Source organism: Mycteria americana, chromosome 11 (genome assembly GCF_035582795.1).
Source record: "Mycteria americana isolate JAX WOST 10 ecotype Jacksonville Zoo and Gardens chromosome 11, USCA_MyAme_1.0, whole genome shotgun sequence".
NCBI classification, from domain to species: Eukaryota; Metazoa; Chordata; class Aves; order Ciconiiformes; family Ciconiidae; genus Mycteria; species Mycteria americana.
This window is the reverse complement of record NC_134375.1, coordinates 5,346,471-5,366,511: the sequence shown is the minus strand read 5'-3', so window position 1 is coordinate 5,366,511 and position 20,041 is coordinate 5,346,471. Positions and strand designations below refer to the sequence as shown.

The 20,041-nt window shown below is 37.2% G+C and overlaps 1 protein-coding gene across 1 annotated transcript in view; it reads left to right on the top strand.

Annotated features, from left to right (window-relative positions):
• The window catches only part of IARS1 (isoleucyl-tRNA synthetase 1), a 112,789-nt gene that overhangs the window by 32,895 nt on the left and 59,853 nt on the right, over positions 1-20,041 (top strand). The window contains exons 12-14 of the mRNA XM_075514391.1: positions 2,965-3,087; positions 4,536-4,627; positions 9,707-9,805. Coding sequence (XP_075370506.1) covers positions 2,965-3,087; positions 4,536-4,627; positions 9,707-9,805 — 314 coding nt within the window. The remainder of the gene's footprint in view (positions 1-2,964; positions 3,088-4,535; positions 4,628-9,706; positions 9,806-20,041) is intronic.

Sequence of the window (20,041 nt, the reverse complement as noted above, 5' to 3'; positions counted from 1 at the left end):
AGGAGAAGAAAAAGAGCACAGTCCTTCACAGAAAGTGTTGTATCTTGTCTCTATCCCTTCCCCTTGATGTAAGTAAGTCCCTTTGATAAACAGGGATAGAAAGTAAGGTTTTTTTAAATTCTACTTACTAATGCATATTCCGTATTGCTGATAGCTTAGAAATGTATCCTTCTCCAATAAAATTTGAAGTAAAAATTCACCTTCATTTAGTTCCAGGATAGGTAGTTTCATTGCTTTGTGTGATGCTTTTGCCAAATACAAGCTGCCACACAATATCAGAGCACTCTGTTATTTCAGTTCAAAAGAAACCAAAATTAAAGTTCACAGAACAAGACAAACCTGTATTAAAAACTCTGTAAACTCATTGTACCTCCAGATTAACATGACACTAAAATTCAGCTGCTCAGGCATTTCATCATATGTAGATGTATCTACAGTCAACTTAAAAAGCTTTAGTAACATTTTAATTTGCATACAAGCCCTATACTTCTAGTGCCTGCTCAGACTGAGTCACAGAAGTTTCATAGATACGTTACTGTTGCACATTCTTTTCAGTAAATTGCGAAAGTATACTTGATTTTTGTTAAGGGGTGCTGAAGGTGAGCCTTTTGACTTCATGGGTTTGTTTTGGTTTGTTTTTTAATTTCAGATAGAAAAGCTTTGCGTTCTCATGAATGAGCTGTTTAATAGCTTCTGCTTCATTCATTTTGTGTAAGGTTTTTAACTTTTATTTGTAATCTTTTGAGAGATCTAATCGTGGCAGGGGTACAAAAGTGAACACTGACTTCTATCCTGGAAAGAATTGAAATTTGTTGTAGCTTTCCAGTGGAGCTTAGCATTTGTGGATTTCTGTATGTACGTGAATATATTCTTGGGTTGTGGTTACTGAAGCAAATCTTCATTAAATCAGATGGCAGGTCAGTGTGGAAAGCTTTGACATTCAAGTTTGAGTTCTTCAAAAGAAAGGAACTAACTGTAGAAAACCAAAATAGCAAAGCCCTTTATATATCATTGGCTGCATCAGTGATGCAAATCGAACTGAACCACCTCTTGACCTAGGTCCTGCGAAGTGGAAGGTTTGTTATTATGTTTTAGCTAGGTTGTGAGCATGCCAAGCTTTGTAGTCTTTGCTGGCTGCTTCTTCAAAGCCTTTTACAATTCACTGCCAAATCAGGGTTGATGTTAGTTCTGTCATCTGGCCTACATTTTAAACACTACGGTCTGCTTGCTGTATCTCAGCAATAATAGCTGATGAAAGGTCAACTGAGGATGGGCTTATCTCAGTTAATCTATTGACTGAAGAAGCTGGTTGACCAAGTGGAGGCTGAATAATCATGATGGCTGTCTGCAGCTGCTGGAGAGTGGAAAGAGACTATGGTCTAGAGTAAATGAGTGCTGTAGCTGAAGTGGTTTTTAATTTCTATGCGTGATGCCTTGGTACACGAAGTAGCCAACTTCATTATTGCTATGGATGAGTTTCATCATTGTAAAATAGACTGTGGATCAGCAGGCAACATCTGCCAGATCTGGCTTGAGGGAGCTGGTAACTACCGGGACTAGTGGGTAGGTTTGGAGGTACAGGATGAGGACTACAGAAAGGATCTGGATACTCTGCTCTGTCACTCCAAAGTTGGCTCGCCTCTGTTGGTTATATCTAGGAAAGGAGAATTCAGCTAGCTGTGGGGCACTTTCTTATTTAATGGTTTTCTACACACCTGCTTCTGGTGTGGTCTCCTTGATCAAGGTGGACAAATTGCTTTAGAGTGCAACTCCTGTGAAATAGCTGCTGTCTTTTACGAAAGGTAAATGAGCTCTAAGCATAGAGGAGGCTAGCAGTTCAACTGCTACCAGTTTTGGTGGGCAGGGTCACTGCAGGTTGTGTTTCACACTACACAAGACTTCAGTTTTTGTGCCTGAAGTCTGTTGTTTCCCCCATTTCATCAGAGCAGCAATACAGGAACCTCTAAGACTCAAAAAAGCAACCTGACGTGATGCAGGCTTAGACAGGGCCTTTTTCTTTGAGGAAAAATGAAGCGATTCTGTGAATGTGCTGAGAGTGACAGATCTGCAACTGTCCCCTTCTCCCTTCCCCTCCCACCCCCAATAATGTTCTCTCGCCTTAGGGCAAGAACGTGGGTCATCTGGAGTGATAATTGGTTAAGATATGGACTTACTTTCACTTCAGAATGAAGTCTATCTGAACTTTTCTGTTCCCCTAATAATTTTGTTTTAAGATACCACTGTTGTTTAGTTATGTTCATGAAAGTCTGAAGTGGCCCTCTTTTTCTTAATTTTCTTTTTTCTTACTGCTACAGGAAATTAAACATTTAAATGGAGGCTGGCCAGGAAAATAAACTGTGATGTTGTCCATGTGTGATTCTTGGTCAGTAGCGTTACCTATGGGCCAACAAAGATTGAGAAATACAGATTTAAAGGCTTTGGATCATTAAGACATTCAGAAAATGGGATTTCTTATGTGGAGTTTTGGAATTAGATTGATTAAAACAGCCTGCCTTCTGAAAAATGTCATGCAGGCTTGTGTGCTAAACAGACACAAGTCTCCGCCTGGTACGAGAGCATGACACAGCGGTTGTCAGTTCCTTTACTATGCAGTAGTAGCCTGAAGCTGTTCACTGCATGTATGTATGTGTGCACGTACACACATAAAATGTGTGTATATATATGCACGTATATGTATATGCACAGAAGCACATGCACATATCCCCTCTACTAGGTGAGAGAAAACACATATATTCTGAAGAAATCATAATTTCTGTGAAGAATATAAGTACAATCCTGTAAAATACATCTTTTCCTATGCATATTTGGGATTACTGAAGGCTGAGTATTTTGCTATTCTTGTCCATCACATTTTCTCTTTAATATTTAATTTCTTTTTTCCAGGGGTGGATATTTTAACCAGTATTTTGTATTTCTATAACTTGGCACTTGTCTCTTTTGTAGGATGATTACAGAGTCTGCATGGATTTTAATATTATTCAGAAAGATTCTGTGCCCGTTTGTCCGGTTGATGCGTCAGGCTGCTTCACAGCAGAAGTGACTGACTTTGCTGGACAGTATGTGAAGGTTAGTGGTCTTGGAGAAAATAAATTACTACTTTATTCAAGATAAATTTTATGTATGGTAGAAGTGTTCTTTCCCTAAGCGGCTTTGTCTTCAATGCATCTTTGGTATCTGGAAAAATCAAAATGTGTTTTAACATTTGCAACAGTGTTGCAATTGTTTATTACAATATCTGAAAAATAATGAATTTGAAACGTAAGTAATACTGTCTGTCTAGTAGTGAAATGGAAGAGGAGTATCTCCTGTTTGCATCTACTGCAGAAAGAGTCTCACTTTTCCCTTGGTTCTTATGGAAGTGTTATGTATGCAGTCTCTAGGCAAGTGTGCAGAGGCCTCCTTTACCTCTGGATGACTTCTGAATTCACAGATGTCGTCACTAAGTTTATACCAGTTAGTGTAACATGACTTGTTAGAGGAGAGAAATCCAGTCATTTTCCCCACTTGTGGGACGTGTTGCAATGTGAATTTACTTGCCAATAGATGCAAGAGAATCCATGTAAAAGGAACCCACAGGAACTCCAGACTGCTACAGACACAAATCCATAAAGGAGTGCCTCTTTAATTCTATGTGCTAAGAAAATAAATTGTTTTTAGTCGAGTTCCTGCTGGTACAGTTTGATAGCAAAGCATGTTCCTGTAAACACAATTTACTTGGAAAAGACTTAAAAATCTTGTCTTGCATTTGAACTCAAACAGCTGTCATTGCTTCCTGCTATATATTAAGGCAAATAAGAGAACACTGGAGGCTACATGTTTTATCTTCTTGCTGGGAGGAATCTGAACTTAAGGCTCTTGGAAAGTGTTCTTATGATGCTGAATTCTTATCTTATGAATATTGTTGTATCATAAATATTTGGTTTTTTGGTTTTTCCTTTCCTAATGTCATGTTGACACTTGTTTGTTCAGTAGATTGTCTTTGATTATTAACGTACAACTTTCCCTTCCAGCTTAGAACGTAAATCCTGTTTAGTTAGTAAGGTATTGTAAAAGATGCTTCAACTTCTGTAACTGTAGTTACATTAGAGGAATGTGTTGTAGTGAGGTCTAAATATTAGGTAAGAAGCACTATATAGCTTCCTGCCACAAAATCAGAAGGCTCAATAAAAGATTTAAGATACAAAATAATATGAGTTCTGGCTTGCATTAGTGCTACAGAAAAGTTGAATTTTGTACACAGCTGTGTGTATGTGGAAGCAGAGTTAAGGGCAAAAAGGGACTGATGCTGTATACCAGGATTTGGAGAGCAAATAACTCTCCAAATTTAGTGTTTTACAGTGCCTCTGCAGTAAATGCATAAATTGTACAGAAGCTTTTTGGATTTTTTGTGTGTGTAAATACTGGATTATTTGTAGGGGTTTTCTTAATCTGGGTGTTGGAGACAAATCCTGTAGTAGCTTACTGAAATAGTGAAATTTGTATTCCAAGGAAAATTTTTTGTTCTGTCTTTTTAGGATGCAGATAAGAACATCATTAAATTACTGAAAGAGAAAGGCAGACTGGTTCACAGCAGTAGTTTTAAGCACAGCTATCCTTTCTGCTGGAGGTAAGGAGAGAAGTGCAAATGGCTTTAAGATTGAGGGTTCTAACTGAGTAGTTCTTCAGGTTTGTCTCATTTTTCCCCTCCCTTGACCTACTTAATTTTTTTAACAAGACTAAAAGTAACAGGAATCAAGAATATTGAATTAGGAGAGCTCCAATTTTGGTTTAGTAATCAAGTAAATTAATTTTTTTGCCATAAATCTGATGAATTTAAGTGTAGTGCCGAAAGTTTTTTTTTTCTATTATGATTTTACAGGTGTGTTTTTGTAGTTTGAACTTCTCATTCTTCAGTGTTGCATGTAGTACTGCTAACTACCTTTTGAAGATGACTATAATAAGTCCAAAAAAAGCTTATTTTCTAAACAGCTAAGTACTGAGTGGTGGGAAAGAATATTTTGGTACCCTTTGAATTGTATCCAAATAAGTATATTGCAGAATGTCTTTAAATGCTTGTGTTCAAACTTTTCCTGTTTTGGATAAAATGGCTTTATTATAGTTGTTACCATAGTTACTTCTTTTTAACCTTGTAAAATTACTTCTTTCTTTGGAGTCTGGTAGAGCCCAGTTGCTTATAATGTGGAAACGTCTATATTGTTGATTAAAATCAAAGTTAGTATTTATCCACTGCGGTGGGTAGTAAGTGTAATAATACATAAATACGTTTTTCTGCTCGGTCGTTCCTGAATAGAGTTCACAAACAATGGTTACATCTGTGATCTGAAATAGCAGTTGACATGTTTATAGTATCTGTGGGGATGTCTTAGAAATATTTGGTTTTGTCAACTAGAAATTCAAGATTAGCTCTGGAATGTCAGATAGGTGGTTCAGCACAGTGGCCTGTCAGGAATCTTCCTTCTCAGATTGGGAATTTTGCAGAGGTTGAAGGAAGACTCCATGTGCAAGTCTCCATGGGCCTTCAGTATAGTAAACTAATGTAAGAAGTTTCAGTTATGAGAAATACAGGCTAGACAAATTTAATCTAGAAATGAAGCATGTTTTATTAGCGTCCTCTCTGGTTTTAAATGTATACAATTGCTATTGCAAAATTGAGGGGAAAAAAAATCACTGAAAAATGTGAAATTTAAAAAAAGAAACTTCAGTAATCTTTTAGTAAGAATATTGTATTAAACTTTTATTACAAGTAAAGACACACTTAAAAAAAAATCTAATTACATATCTGAAATGACTTGAAGATTTTAAGTCATATCTGATGCATACAGCACCTGTACTGAAATAACTGTGATAAAAGCTTTTTTCTCTGTCTAGCTTTAATGCTACTAGGTGAAGTTTTAGCACTGTGCATTTATCTTTGGTCTATAGCAAGAATAACCTTTACTTGCTCTTGAATAGCATGATTGGTTTGTTTCTAACAGCTACCTAGAGGAAGAAGGGGAATTACTCTTCAAGTGTTATGTCCTTGATGATTTGGGACAGGTTTTTGAAAAATGGCAGCCCAAAAACAAGCGACACTTGTGTTTTTCTTATGTAGCAATTCAAATGTACAGTCATGGCCTTCTGAGACAAACCAGTAATGTAGAAATGCTGATTCTGTAGAACATACTTAATCCTGCCACTCTGTTGACATTTTTGTTGATTGATGATAAGTTGCAGGCAGCACCTAGCAGCAAATTATCTGGTGGGAAGAACAGAATAATGGATTCTACTTGAAAAGCTCATTTCACTGCCATCAGAAATCAAACCATAATTGGAATATGCTAAAAGTAGAAGAGTAGTTTGTAACTTCGAACATAGTTGTAAGTTATTTTGATTAATGTAAGAGAACTTTGAAATCAGACTCTTCTACTTAATGTTCATGCTTTTCCCTGAAACCAAGCAGTTGTTGAATCCTCAGTATGTTGAGATATTTTTCCTCTTTTTACATATTATCAGATTAGGGTCCTTCTCTACATTTCCTTGTTATTGTGATATGTAGTAACTTTCTGTCAACTAAACTTTAAAATCCGAGAGAGGAAAATAGTAGAAACTTCGTAAGTACACCGTAGATAGTTTTCAGTTAGACTTCCCCTTCATTGGAATTGCTGAAGATGGCCATCATTGGTCAAAACCACTCTATATAGATGTGAGATCTTGAGAGTCTATATGGTCTAGGTAGCAATTTAACAACTCTGAAAGATAGCAAAGGTAACTGGCATGACAGCTGAAATGTCCATCGCAGCTACTGCGTGCCATGACAGCTGAAATGTCCATCGCAGCTACTGCGTGCCCTTCTATTAGGAAGCAATATTGGGAAGCTCTACCATTGACAGATACAGAGCTTTGTCTTTTTCAGGCCAGTGAAAGCAAAGCCAAGAAGCATCTTTGATAGCACGTGGTCAGTTATCTATCATTTGTTTCCTAAATTACGAGAAAATGGAATGGGAATAAGATCACAATAATTTCTTTACAACAGCTATGCAGTCCAAAACACGTATGAGAGAACTATTGGGAGTGTGTAGTGTCCACAGAAAATGGTCTTTCCAATCTTCATCTTTTCAAGTATAAAGATAGTATTTCAGAGAATGCTAATATTGTGGCACTCCTAAGGAACAGGCAATTTGTTCAGGTGCTTTGATTCCCCTGATACAGTTCTAAACAACGCATTTATAAGGGGAACAAAACATCGTTCAGTTGAGACAGAGAGGAATGTTTAGGCAGGAACTTTGTAAGCATCAGTCTCTGATTTAGGTCTGTCTGGGTGGTTTTTCCCTTGTCCTGTATTGATGGAAAACACAACCCAGAAATGGGTATTTCTCATTTGATTCTACAGCAAAGAATTGAAACTGGTTTCCTCAACTCTCTCACCATTCACGAGGGGCAGAAATGTGTAAGATGTTACTGGTTGGGCAGATTTTCAGTACGTTGTTCTGGTTTTGTCTCCTGCTGAGACACTACCTGGCAGTACAGCTAGAAGAAAGATAATATTCAGGGAAACTGTGCCATCTCCCATTTCTTACTGCCTTCATGTAGGTGGAAACAGTGCTCCGTGGGTGCTTTGGAATGGTTATCGAGTATTATAAAGTTACAGTGTTAGGTGGAAAGCCTGGGAAATGATCACGGCTTCATCTGCTTGTCTCTTTTTTTTTTCATAGCTCCTTTGTGTCTGAAGCTACTTTTGCACTAAAGCTTGTCTTCCATCAGCCCCATCTGTCAGCTGCTTACTCCTGATAGAGATTGGGTACCAGTTTATTGTCCCAGCATTCTTTTTGCAATATGTTAAGACCATGTGAGAAACTGTTATTATCAGGTTTTATTCTTCTTGTTTCCAGTAACTCAAGATCTTATATGTGATGGCAATTCATCATTCTTCAGCGCATCTGAAACAAAATGCTCATTAAGACTGAAATACTTCTGGAGTATCTTGTACCTTGCAGAATACTTTTTTTTTTTTTTTTTTTTTTAACTGTGATCTTGCTGCTGTGTGAGGAGTTAACAGAACTCTTCCCTTTTTTAGGTGTTAGGACTTAAATTTGAGAAGCAGAACTTCGTAGCTTAGCACGTTTGCATTTAATAGCTAGAACACTACTACGTTATTACTGCTTTGAGCTCTTACCATTTCCTGTAAGGTTATAGATACTTTAACTCTTAAAAAATACAGACTGAAATGTATCGCTTACAGTTAAAGGGAAATATCTTCTGAAATCTAGTATTAAGAAGTGATGTGTTTTTCATTATTGGGCTTTATGCAATGTGAGTGCAGTTTTTTGGGTTTGAACCACTTTTGCTGTGGGTTTTCTTTTCTTTTGGTGGTCTGGCAGGTATACCTTTAGGAAGTGCTTCCACAGTAGCAATTTTAATTTACATCATATTCTCCAGTAGTTTGTGCATTTCAAACGGGTCCTTGCTATGGATATTAAACTTTTAAGATGGGTCGTTTACAGTAACGACTGCGTGTAGGAGATAATGGTAGTTGCTCAGGGTCTTTGCTTGTGAATTATTGTTGAGCAAGTGTATTTCCAAATCCTGAGGCAAAGTGACTTAAACAAAAGTAATATTTTAAGAAACATTTTGTGGGGTGGATTGATACTAAGGGAGAATGAGCTTCTTGTCCCAGTGTTGTTGAAGCTGCTCTGTACCCATAGACAGATTCCATCCCATAGGGCTCAGTCTCCCTTTTCAAGTTGGAACAATGGGATGGATGTGAAGGATTAGAAATGTCTGAACTCTCCTGTAATGACTTTTACCCACTGTTTGATTACCGGATCCTTCAGAAGGATGCATGCTACTTGAACAATCTCTCGAGACCTTAAGCAGGTGTATTATGGAACTGACAAATAAGAGCCCAGGTTGAGACACAGTGCAGTCAGATGCTTAGAGATACTAATTTTACTAGCTAATTTAGGGAACTTATCAGTCTGTACACTCTGCCCTATAGTGTTCCCATTTCTAAGCAATGCCAAGTTCTGAATCTGCTCCCACCATATACTGGTTTCATATGACTTTCTTTGAATGTTGAAGTAAGGAATATATTAAAATGTCTTTATAACTTCTTACTTTTCTATGTTTATCTGGATCTCTTTCTTTCCTTCTCCTCCTGGAATGGGACATTCTTCTAGTTAACCCTGGGTACTGTTACTTCATCTTTATGATTTATTATTATTCTTTTAAATACAGAGAGTAAAAACATAGCATAATGTTTTCTGGCTTTTCAGATTGATGTACACATAAAAAAGATACAGAATGAGCTAAAGTGGAAGACTTAAATAGGATTCATTTTAATACTTGCTGAAGTTTGTATTATTGTACTACGTAGGAACGTAAATTTCAAATTCAAATATTGTTTGGATGTTCTCATGATTTCTCTTGCTATACAAATTATTTGAATTGCTGGGTTTGAAGGCTGTTTAAAAATTTTTTGGGGATTTGATTTTAAAATAGTAGCTCATAAGTGTAACAGTTTGTGTAATTTAAAAAACAAAACAAAACCCAACCTTTGTAACTGTGATAATATTTCAGGAACAACAGTGAATTCAAGCAGGGGACTGTAATGTACAAAAATAAATTTTAAAGAGTATTTTTTAAATAATGTAGCACTGAAAATATTTTTGTTTGTTTTGCTCCCTTCCCCATCACCTTCTCTCTGCAGGTCAGATACTCCGTTGATATACAAAGCTGTGCCAAGCTGGTTTGTAAGGGTGGAGCACATGGTGGAGAAGCTACTGGAGAATAATGCCCAATGCTATTGGTAATGTCTCCTGCTTTTTTTTTTTTTTTTTTTTTTTTTTTTTTCTTTGCCCAGGGTTGGGTGTGTAGGTGGGGGGTGTGTGTGCTGGAACTCTACAAAGCTGTATTTCACTGTTAGTGTGCTAACTTAATTTCATATTTCTGTTGTATCTTTCTGAGCCAATGTTACTGGAATGGGGCTGGTAACCAGTTTTAAATAGCATTTTATTTTGGGTTTCACAAATGTGCCTCAAACTGGTAGAGCAATGGGATAGTCTTCCTGGTATAAACAGATATAACCTGCTTAATTGCATATCAGGCCAGTGCTTGAACATGTTTACGCACTATTCCTTTCTTGTGTCGAGAAGGCATTCTTTGCTTGTGTAAAATCCCAATGAGAAATGTATTTTAGGGTGTAAGTAAGGTTGAATACATACTAATAATTTACAGTTAAATACATCACATGATCATTAAAAGTATCCTCAAATCATGCTATACAATCCGAAGAAATTCAGCATGAGAGAAACTGCAAAGGAAAATCAACCTGTGGAAGCATGGAAGTGCACAGTTAAGCCTCCTAAAAGGGTCCACTAGAGAGGAGAATTTAGGCAGCTAAACTCTGGGTATTTATTGTTCCGAATTAAAGTAATTTTTAGATAAGTTTTTTTTTTTTTTCTTTTCATCTGGTTATTACAGATAAGGTTGATACTTTGTCATAGGTGCATTTGAAGGAAAAAAACCAAAACGAACCAACACCCCCTCCCCCTAAACCCACCTTCCCCCCACTACACCCACAAAACCCCCCAACTCAACCGCCCTAGCTTGTATAATAGTTGTAAGTAACCTCAGTTTCAGAGGTTTAAATCAAAATTTTCTCCTAGTGGCAAAAATTAAATCTTTATATGTATATAGGGAATGTGAAAAATATTTGTGTGAAATTTATGTAGAAAACAACAGAGAAGTTTTAGATAATTTAAATGCAGTATTAAATTAGCACTACGAGGGGAACTATTGGCAATGGTAGCCATTTTGAGAGTCAGTTGTCGGTTTATGGTGTTTTAGTAACAAAAGGACCCCATCTTCTCCACCTCCGTAACCTTTATTTTTATTTCTCCTCCTCTCATAAATAACTTGTGCCTGGGAAGTTGAGACCAGGTGGGGAAATGTGGAAGTTACAGCCTCATTCAGTTGTACTGTGTGCCATTTCAGTTGTTCAGTCTTTCCGTACAGGAGCTGCAGGAGAGTTGGGATTCCACCCCTGTGTGCCTTTACTCAGCAACTGAAATGGTGTTAAAGAAGGTGACCCAACCTTCAGTGAACAATTACAGCTTATGCTGTGTTTTATCATGGACAGTAGTTAGCAATTAAATTCTCCATGAGCAGCTTTTGCATAACTGCTTACGTGGTACAAGCACTGTAAATATTGAAATATGTGGGAAAAGTTAGTGATCCATGATACAGACTGTCCAAAAATGCTGCAGCGTTGGCTTGCTAATAAGCACATGCCCAGTCTGGATATGTAAGAAGATTTTATGGATTAGTAAGTGTTGCTTTCTGTTTTCCATAACAGAACATACTGTGATCCTTCTTTTGGGGAAAAATAAGCTGGAGAGGGGGTGAAAGTGTTTGTTCTTAGCTTTAATTAGCTTTCTCAAGATGCTTTTACTGTTTTGATGACTGACAGTAGACCTGCATACTTAATTTTCACATGAACGTAAGAAAAGTGTAATCAGCCTATTAAGGAAGTGTTTGAATGGTTGAGATAGTTTTGCTTTTCCAGAAGGAACGCTTCAAGAAGAGACTGATAAGTGACCTCCACTCATCCAGGAGACATTAATAAGAATTAGTAAACAGTTTGAACCCTACCTCATCTACATATTTGGGTTTTACGTGGTGCTTTCTGTAAGTGTTGAGTAGTGGGGATACAAGTGGAACCAAATGTGAGTGCTGCCGTTGCAAAGGTTGGGTGGGAAGAGCAGGCAAATGTATTAATTGGCAATATTCAACATGCTTGGAATTAAAGTAATCGTTTGTCCTTTAGGCAATTCTTGAGTCTCAACATAATTCTGTAATTGACCATAAAACTGATTCCTCAAGATTCCTCTCAAAACAGTATGGTCTTTGAGATTTTGAGAATCTTTGTGTAGAGAATATGACCACAAGTAGAGCTGTATTATTACTAAGTGATTAATAAAATAATACTAAAATATATTTCCAGTATGCGATTTCATAATTGCTAGTTTGCATACTCAATGGCTTTTGTCACATAAAGATGGCTTTTAAAATCTAGCTTTTTAAAAGAAAAAGGCATTACTTTTAAGGTTTTCTTCCTATGTTCTTCACTGATGTCAGTTTTGTTTGGGATGTAACTTTTTAAGGTGGCATTGGGAATGCTAGCATTCTTCAATATTCATTTATTTAAATTTTGGGAACTCCATCCTTCCCAAAACCTACTTATTTGCTTTTGAAGAGACTTGATCTCTGAAAGTGTCACAGGAATAATACTTAGCTTTTTAAAAATTTATTTTTGGACTCTCTGGGGCTTCAGCATGTCCTGAAAATGAGAAAATTGGGGATAAATGCTTTTCAGACTATATTAACCTTTGTAAAATGAGTTTGACTGCATTGCTTTTTTTATTCCTATAAATGACTGATAGGTATATTGTCCCTTAAGAATAGCTGCACTCTTTATAGATATCCTTTTTGATGAAATAGATTAAACAGTTGGACAAACTTTGCAACCTGATTGCATTTCTAATTAGTTTTTTAATGAATTAGCCTACTGATAAAGCCATAGTTATTCAAAATTAAAAGCCAGCAACTGTGTCTTCATTTTTCAAAATGAACTTAACTATAGCTTTCAAGAATGATTACGTGAGTAATGTGCCAGCATTTTTGTAAAATCAGAAACAAAAAATCCCTCTCTTCTTTCTCCCAACCTTACTCTGATCAGAGTGGGAAGTAACTTGTGCTGGATGGTGCTGCAAATGCGGAATTGGAACAGTATTTAGGAGACTGTGTTTCAGTCTGTAATCCAAGGTCCATTACTGAATGTTCTCATTACCACACAAATGGCAGAAGAGTTTATTAAAAAAAACCCCTTTTTTTAAAAAGGGTGTTCCTATTCAGACAACCTACTGCTGTGGTACTTGAGATCAAGAGGGGCAAATTCAGCTGCTGTAGCATTCAGGGCTGTCAGACCTTGGTTTCCTGTTACGTCGATACAGAGAGGTAGGTGCAGCACCAAAGCTGGGTCCCAGTGTAAGTGGTCTGCATTTCAGCCTTAATTGTTTGTTGTAACTATAGTCTTATAGAATGGTTTGTTGAAGGAGTGTTTCCTGCGTAACCACAGACAAGCAACTAAAGGATGCCACCTTAGTATTGTATACTGTATATTGTATATTGCCCATTGTATAATACAAGACTAATTCCTGTCATCACAGAGTTCCAAGTTGGTACAAATTATAAATTTATAAGTTATTTTAAAGAGCAAATTAGTGCAATTTATACTTACGTTTCTAAACTGTTGTAGCTCACACTTGTGGCAGTATATGTAATATTTTTATACTTGCAGGTCAATAGAAAAGGTTCTGTAGACTGTGTAGTTTGTATTTAAATATCAGCTTTAAACTCTTTAATTTTTATTTTTTAAAAACCTCCCTCACTTCAAGTTCTACTTCAGTAACTACTGAAAGATTTGTCTCTAACTGTTGACAAGTTTCTAGTGTTAGAGGCTATTGTGCAGTTCTGACATTGTTTACGTAAGATGTACAGCTTGGTATAGTGGAAAAATGAGCATCAGCAGAAGGAAAGCAGTGACGAAGACAGTAAGGGACTTCAAAGAAGCCAAGCCTTTTTGCTCTTGCATCTTCTTGGCATTGAAAAATTCAAGCATTGTAATAAAGAGCTTAATGTTTAGGTCCTCAGTTGAAGGGATCCTTTTTTTGACTTTGATCACTTAAACGGTTAGTTCTTATTGAAAATACCACACAGAACACATGCGATAGGCCTTTTTGCTAGAAGTGAATTTACTGGTTTACAAAGTGTGAATTTTGCACACATTTCCTGCTGTTCCTGTATGAGCACTCTAAAACCAAAGTGTTTTCACGTGCGTCACTCAAACACATTAATCTTTTGAGAAGCTTTTGATCTTGGTCTTTCTAATCTTCGATCAGCCGCCTTCTTTGCTGAACAGCAAACTGTCTCCCACCTTTTGAAAGGTGTGATTTGATCACAAATTATGCCTATCTTGTATCATAAACCCTAAGGCTGGTAGGGTGTGCAGAAGATGGGCTGTAGAGCCCGTCTGCAATAGAAAGCTAACGTTTGTTCTACTAAACATGTAATTTTTGCGCAGATGAGAAATCTGAGTCTGTAGCAGGGCAACAGAATTTTAAATCATACAGAATTGTAGCATAATGGAGGAAAATCAGTTACTGAGTCCCTTGTTTTCCTCCCCCCCCCCCCCCCCTTTTTTTTTTTTTTAGGACGTCTCGTAGGGGATTTTCTTTCCTAGTTTGTTAGCATTAATAAATACATTTTATCTGAACAGTTTTAAATGCATCTTATGTTGGGGGGATTTTTTTTCCCTTATTTTTTTTTTTCTTTAATATGACCATGCAATTGTAACTCTTTTTGAATCATCGATCACACTTTTCTTACTCAGGAAACGTGAATACAAATTAGGTCTTCTCTCTAGTGGTGATTATGAAGCGTATAGCAACATGCAGTCACTAGATGGCAACATTTCCCGAGGAAAAATTCAAGCTAGTGTCATTGCCTACAGTAGGTGGTGAAAAAAAATTGCTGCAGGGTTAGCCATGTGTTTGTCTAATTTGGAGCCATGTAAGTCAGAAGATTTTATTACTGGCTGTTATCAGACATAGTTGAGGATTAGAAGCGAATTTTGAGGCTTGTTCCAGTTGATTTTGATGGCTTGTGTTCTGCTGTGTCCTAATTTTGCTGTTTCCTCTCAAAGCCTCTTGAGCAGAGATTGCCAGTTATGTCACGAGTACAGCAGGTATCTTTTCAGTCCTAGTGAATGGTCATCAAAAGCTTGTTGTTTGGTTCAAGTAATAACTTACTAAATAAAGACTCCAAATGTCAGTTCACTAAGCAATTCTAGTACCAGGTTCTTAGGCAGCTGGTAGATCTGTCTGTGCAGTACATTGAATGTTTGCCACGTTATAGGATTGCAAACATATTTATATATATACATTGAAATGAATCCTAAGTGGTAATGCTGTATAAAAGTACTTTGTAACTATAAATGTTAGAATATTCCAAAGGAAACTGGGGGGAAAGAAGTGAAAGCTTCATTTCTCACTGGCTTCAGGACGCAGGGATTTTTGCCGTCATTGGTAAGATCAAGAATTTTAATAGCAATTAGCACGGTGTCTGGGTCATACAGATAAAATATATCAGGATTTTTTTAATATGAGTGTATCAAAAAATTGGAGGTTACGGCTTCACTTAATCTTGCCTTGTCAAGCAGCTGTGTGCTGCTGACGGCCGGGTTATGATGCAGTCTGCAGCAGCATTGCAGTCTCATGCGAAAGTGTTTGTTGCTATGGGAACCAGGATAAAAGAGTGAAGAAAAACATTGCTATATCAAAATGATTGAAAGCACTATTCATTTAGCAAATGTAAGCTGCATAGAAGCAGAAAATTCTCTTGCACCGGTGGCGGCAAGCCAAAGTTGTGCGGGGTATGTGGTTTTGCACCATTCTAAGAAGCTTTCGTGAATTGAGGAGGAGAAAGAGTCTGCTGCAGTGGAAATTCTGCGTGCTTTGCAAACAGCTGACCTCTCCTCTTTCTTCCCCTTTCCTCCCTCCCGCCTCCCCTGATGTTTAATTAGGTCCATGATATAGATTGGCGCTAATTAAAGTGTCAAAAGGGCATGAATAGCTGCTTATTTTATCTCCTTGAATTAAAAACCATTAAAAATCAATTTGAGCATGTTGTTATTACCGTAAATTAACATAATGGAATTTAAGACTTTGTCTTCTAAGGATTGGCTAATGTTTAAAAAGAACAGCAGTTTCTACACCTGAAACAAAAAAACAGCTGTTATGCTATGAATTTAAATAAATCCGTACGTATTTAGGTAAATGACATAGGATAACTACTTAATCAGCTTTGGTTTTTGCTGTTACAATTCAGCTATCTTCTGGAAGAATAACTTCCTCCTTTCCAGACAGATAAGTGATTCCTGATTTCAGGTGTCGCTTAAAGTTTCCAGCTTGCCAAATGAAACCATAGATCTGGGACTATCTTCTCAGAAGCAAACATATCAGATGCTGTGTGCTAATCTGGTATTAGATTTCCAAATTTGCGCTATTAAAGGTAGTGTTTTGTTTATCAACTTTATAGTCTAACTCTTATGGGACTGTTTTTCAAATAATTCATAAGCTAAGAGCTTCCTTCAGTTAGTAATTATAAAGTAAATCTTATCCAATGCATAAAGTTGCTGTGGTTTTTCAAAGAACATCATGAATAAAATTAGCTGGTGAGAAGAATGATGAAGGGTGAGAAAGGATTAGTATATCTTTATGTAACATCTTAAACAGCTTTTAATGGTAAATCGATGATAAAACGTATGAGGCTTCTGCTGTGGCAATATTTGACAGCTTTTTATTTCAGCAGTGATATTTGTGTTGACAGAAAAGAGGGACAGTACTGCTTTGAGACAGAGTTCCTGTACCCTGAGACTAGGGCGAGGTGAGCCAATCACGGAGTCATGCAGAGCACATCTGAGCTTTGAGATGGAATAAGAAGTTGAATTCAGTATTTGCAATTGTGTTATGAGCATGAGAGATATGCTTCAAAATATATGTACATAAAAGGAACAGATGTCTTAATCCTTTTAATAAGTTTCCTTCTGGATTATGTGATAATTTAGATTATTTTTACATCCTGCACATTTCTCTTCTGGAAACAAGAGTCAGAAAGCAAATATACTAATTTTAATTGATGCTGTTCCTGAGGTATTAATTGGTGATGAGAAGTCACTGGATCAGCAGCCGTGGTGACTTACTGTTAGTGCACCCATTCACTCTGGGATTGAAGATGGTCCCTAATCTGCTATTTTCAAATCCACGCCCACCTTGCTTGTGTGACTTGGATGCTGGGTCGTACATAGACTTTGAAGGCAAAGAAGATGGCTTCTGTTGTGATAAGCTAATAAATGTTCTTAAAGGGCTGGATTTTGGTTTGCTCTTCATGGTTGTTTTTTTTTCTTCTTGTCAAACGGAGTTTTTATTTTAGACACTAAGAAAATGAGTGGCTACCAAGAAAGGACGTGGGAGTTCACTGTGCAGAGGACCTAGCAATGCATAAATTTAGCAAAACCCCAAATATGCTTCAAAAATAGGAACAAACAGTCAAAAATGGACATACAGATTTGGGGCAGTCTCATAATTTTCATAATCTCTAATTTGTTAAAGTAGAGTGTTGATGTTGGGAGAGTAAGATAGAAATTAGCATTCAAACAGGTTGAAACTGATGTACTTTCAAAATCTTTCTAATTTATGATTTGACAAATCAATATTTATTCCTTTGTGTTGTGGAGTTCAGTTCCCTGAACTTTTCAACTGCTGAAATGTCTGCATCCTGAAGTTTATTTAGTGCACTATCCTGGGTGCCGAGCAAGTAGAAATAGCTATTATCCCACACTATTCTACAGGCATGAATCAAGAACTTCACGACCTGCTGAGACAGCAGTCTCTTTAACCTTGCTAAATGTTTGAGGAAGAAGTACGAAATCCTGTCTGTGTCATTTTGCAGAGAAATTTGAAGGTCAAAACTAACACAAATTGTAGACCAGTTGGGAAATAAAAAAACCTGTTTCTAACAGCACAGTTTTAGGAGCTGCAGCAGGATTGCATTAGGAGAGAAGTCGCTGCTTTGATTTCAGTTGCAAACTCGTGGAACTACTTGATGCTGGAGCTTGACCTTTTCTGAGATCTGAATCTATTTGGTGCCATTAGCAGTGGGTTGCTCTAAACAGGCTGTAGCACTAGTCACCTTGCTTGTCATACCCAACTGTAAATTCAGTGGAGTCACCAGCATAAAACTGAGATTTGTGCTTTCAAGCTGAAGGGGGTTTGTGACAGATACCTGGTTACACATGAAACCATGCGTATTAGCATATGGGAAAGGGCTTTTTTTCATACACCTGTGTTGTATAATAGGAATATTTATGTGGGTGGCCTTGCTTTTGTTTTTGTCTTTTTATTCCTTTTAAAGCTTCTAAATATCCATGCTGTGAGGACAGTTTTGATGCACAGGGGTCAGTGTTTGTACTTTGGCAAATTGTGCAGCCATTAACTTTTTCAGCTTTTGGGTTTAGGTAAGTGGTGTTTAACACACCCCAAAATTTCCTGAAAGCTAAGGACCGGTATCCGTAGCAATTCATGGTTTTATCACGGTCTTATCAAAGTCACAATTCTGTTTGCAAGGTACTTGGGAATACAGATGGAAAAATTAACTGGGAATTACGTGGGCTGATAGATTAAACACAGTATAGCAGAGTCTCAGGGTGAGGCCAAGTTTCTTCAGTTATGGCATGGGAAAAAAGGGAGCAGAATTTACCGGAGGGCGGCATTCCTCAGGCTGCCACCACTCTCCTTAGCTGAGTAAAACAAAGAATCTTTCTGCATATTTAAGAAATCATTGCTTTGTGTAGACGGAAGAGTAGAAGATGCTTCCTTAACTAATAATATATACCTGTGGCAGGATGTTATCTTTATTAAAATTTGACAAGAGAAGTATACCAAGAAAATGTCTAACAGAAAAAGATTAAAAAGAAATGGAAAAAACCCTATAGAAACACTAACCTGGAGTTAGTATATCATAATGATCAGGTGTTAGTAACAATATTCTTGAGAATACTCTGTTCTGTCTTCCCAGTCTAGTGAAATATTTAAATAGAAGGTGCCTCTGAATTTTTTTTTTTAAATCATTTTTTTTCTTAGGATGTGTAGGTAAGTCAGAAGTGTCAGACTGAGATATCTGTAGCTAAATCTAGTGAGACTAAATAAAAGGAACAGGCTGTAGTCTTGCAGAACTGCGTGACTGGCAAGGCTGTTCTCTGCTGCAGATACCTCCTCTAGCTTGTTCCCAGTCGGAGGCTGCATCCGCTGTTCGGTATCTGGGTAGCGTGTATGGGCAGCGTCTGTGCGGTGGTAAGAACCAGTTGCTTTAAGTAACACTTTCTTTGAGCGATGGGCTCAAAATGTGTTTGAGATACAGGCTCTTCTGTTTTATTTGATGGCTGTGTCACAGATACTTCTGTGTTGTACCTCTAAAGTGCCACAAATCATTGTTGCGAATGTGGTTCATAGTAGATGAAGTGGTTTGTGTTTTATGTTCCAGTAAAAACTGGCAGCAGGGTCAGACAATTTTACCAGAAGAGGTAAATTATATGCTTTCATAGCTGAGAGAGAGAGAGATCACACCACATACATTTTTGTGGTTAATGTCCACTTTGGGGATAAAATTAATTTTTCATGCATGTTTTGAGGAGGCAGAGTTGAAACTCTTAGCATTTTAATGTCATTGGGGGATTGTTTCAGCCTCTAGCTATGTTAAATGGGACTAATAATTTCAGCTAATCAGTGTCTAACAACTTCTGAAAAATGGAAACTAGTTTAGGAGTGATGTAAAGAGAAGTTTTCCACATTAGTGGAATGTTAGGGAAATGCTAATGATCTTTGTACAGTTTCCACTTGTGTTTGGAGAGAGGGTCTCTTAAGGTCACCACAGAAAGTTAATAGTAATGAGTCCCACTCTGAAACAAATTGCGAAAGCCTGTATACATTTCTAAATTTCAAAGCAGGGATATGGATGTCATGTGAAACATTAGTCACTGAGTTTGTTTAAAAATTTTTTTTTATGTTTTTGTTTAAGAAATGTTACAGAAGATAACTTTGCAGCTGAAAGGGAATCTGGAAATGACTAGTGAAGCTGTGGAACTTCAGGCTGATATTTAGTGAGTCTTTTAACGGTAGTTTTATCCACCTGAGACAACATTGGCATAAAGAAATCTTCAGATCTACACATGGCATAGTTGTCATGGTTTAACCCCAGCTGGCAAGTATGCCCCATGCAGCTGCTTGCTCACTTCCCCCCCCGCCCCGGTGGGATGGGGGAGAGAATCGGAAGAGTAAAAATGAGGAAGCTCATGGGTTGAGAATAAGAATGGTTTAATAATTGAAATAAAATAAAGTAAAATAATAATAAAAATAAAAGAATATAC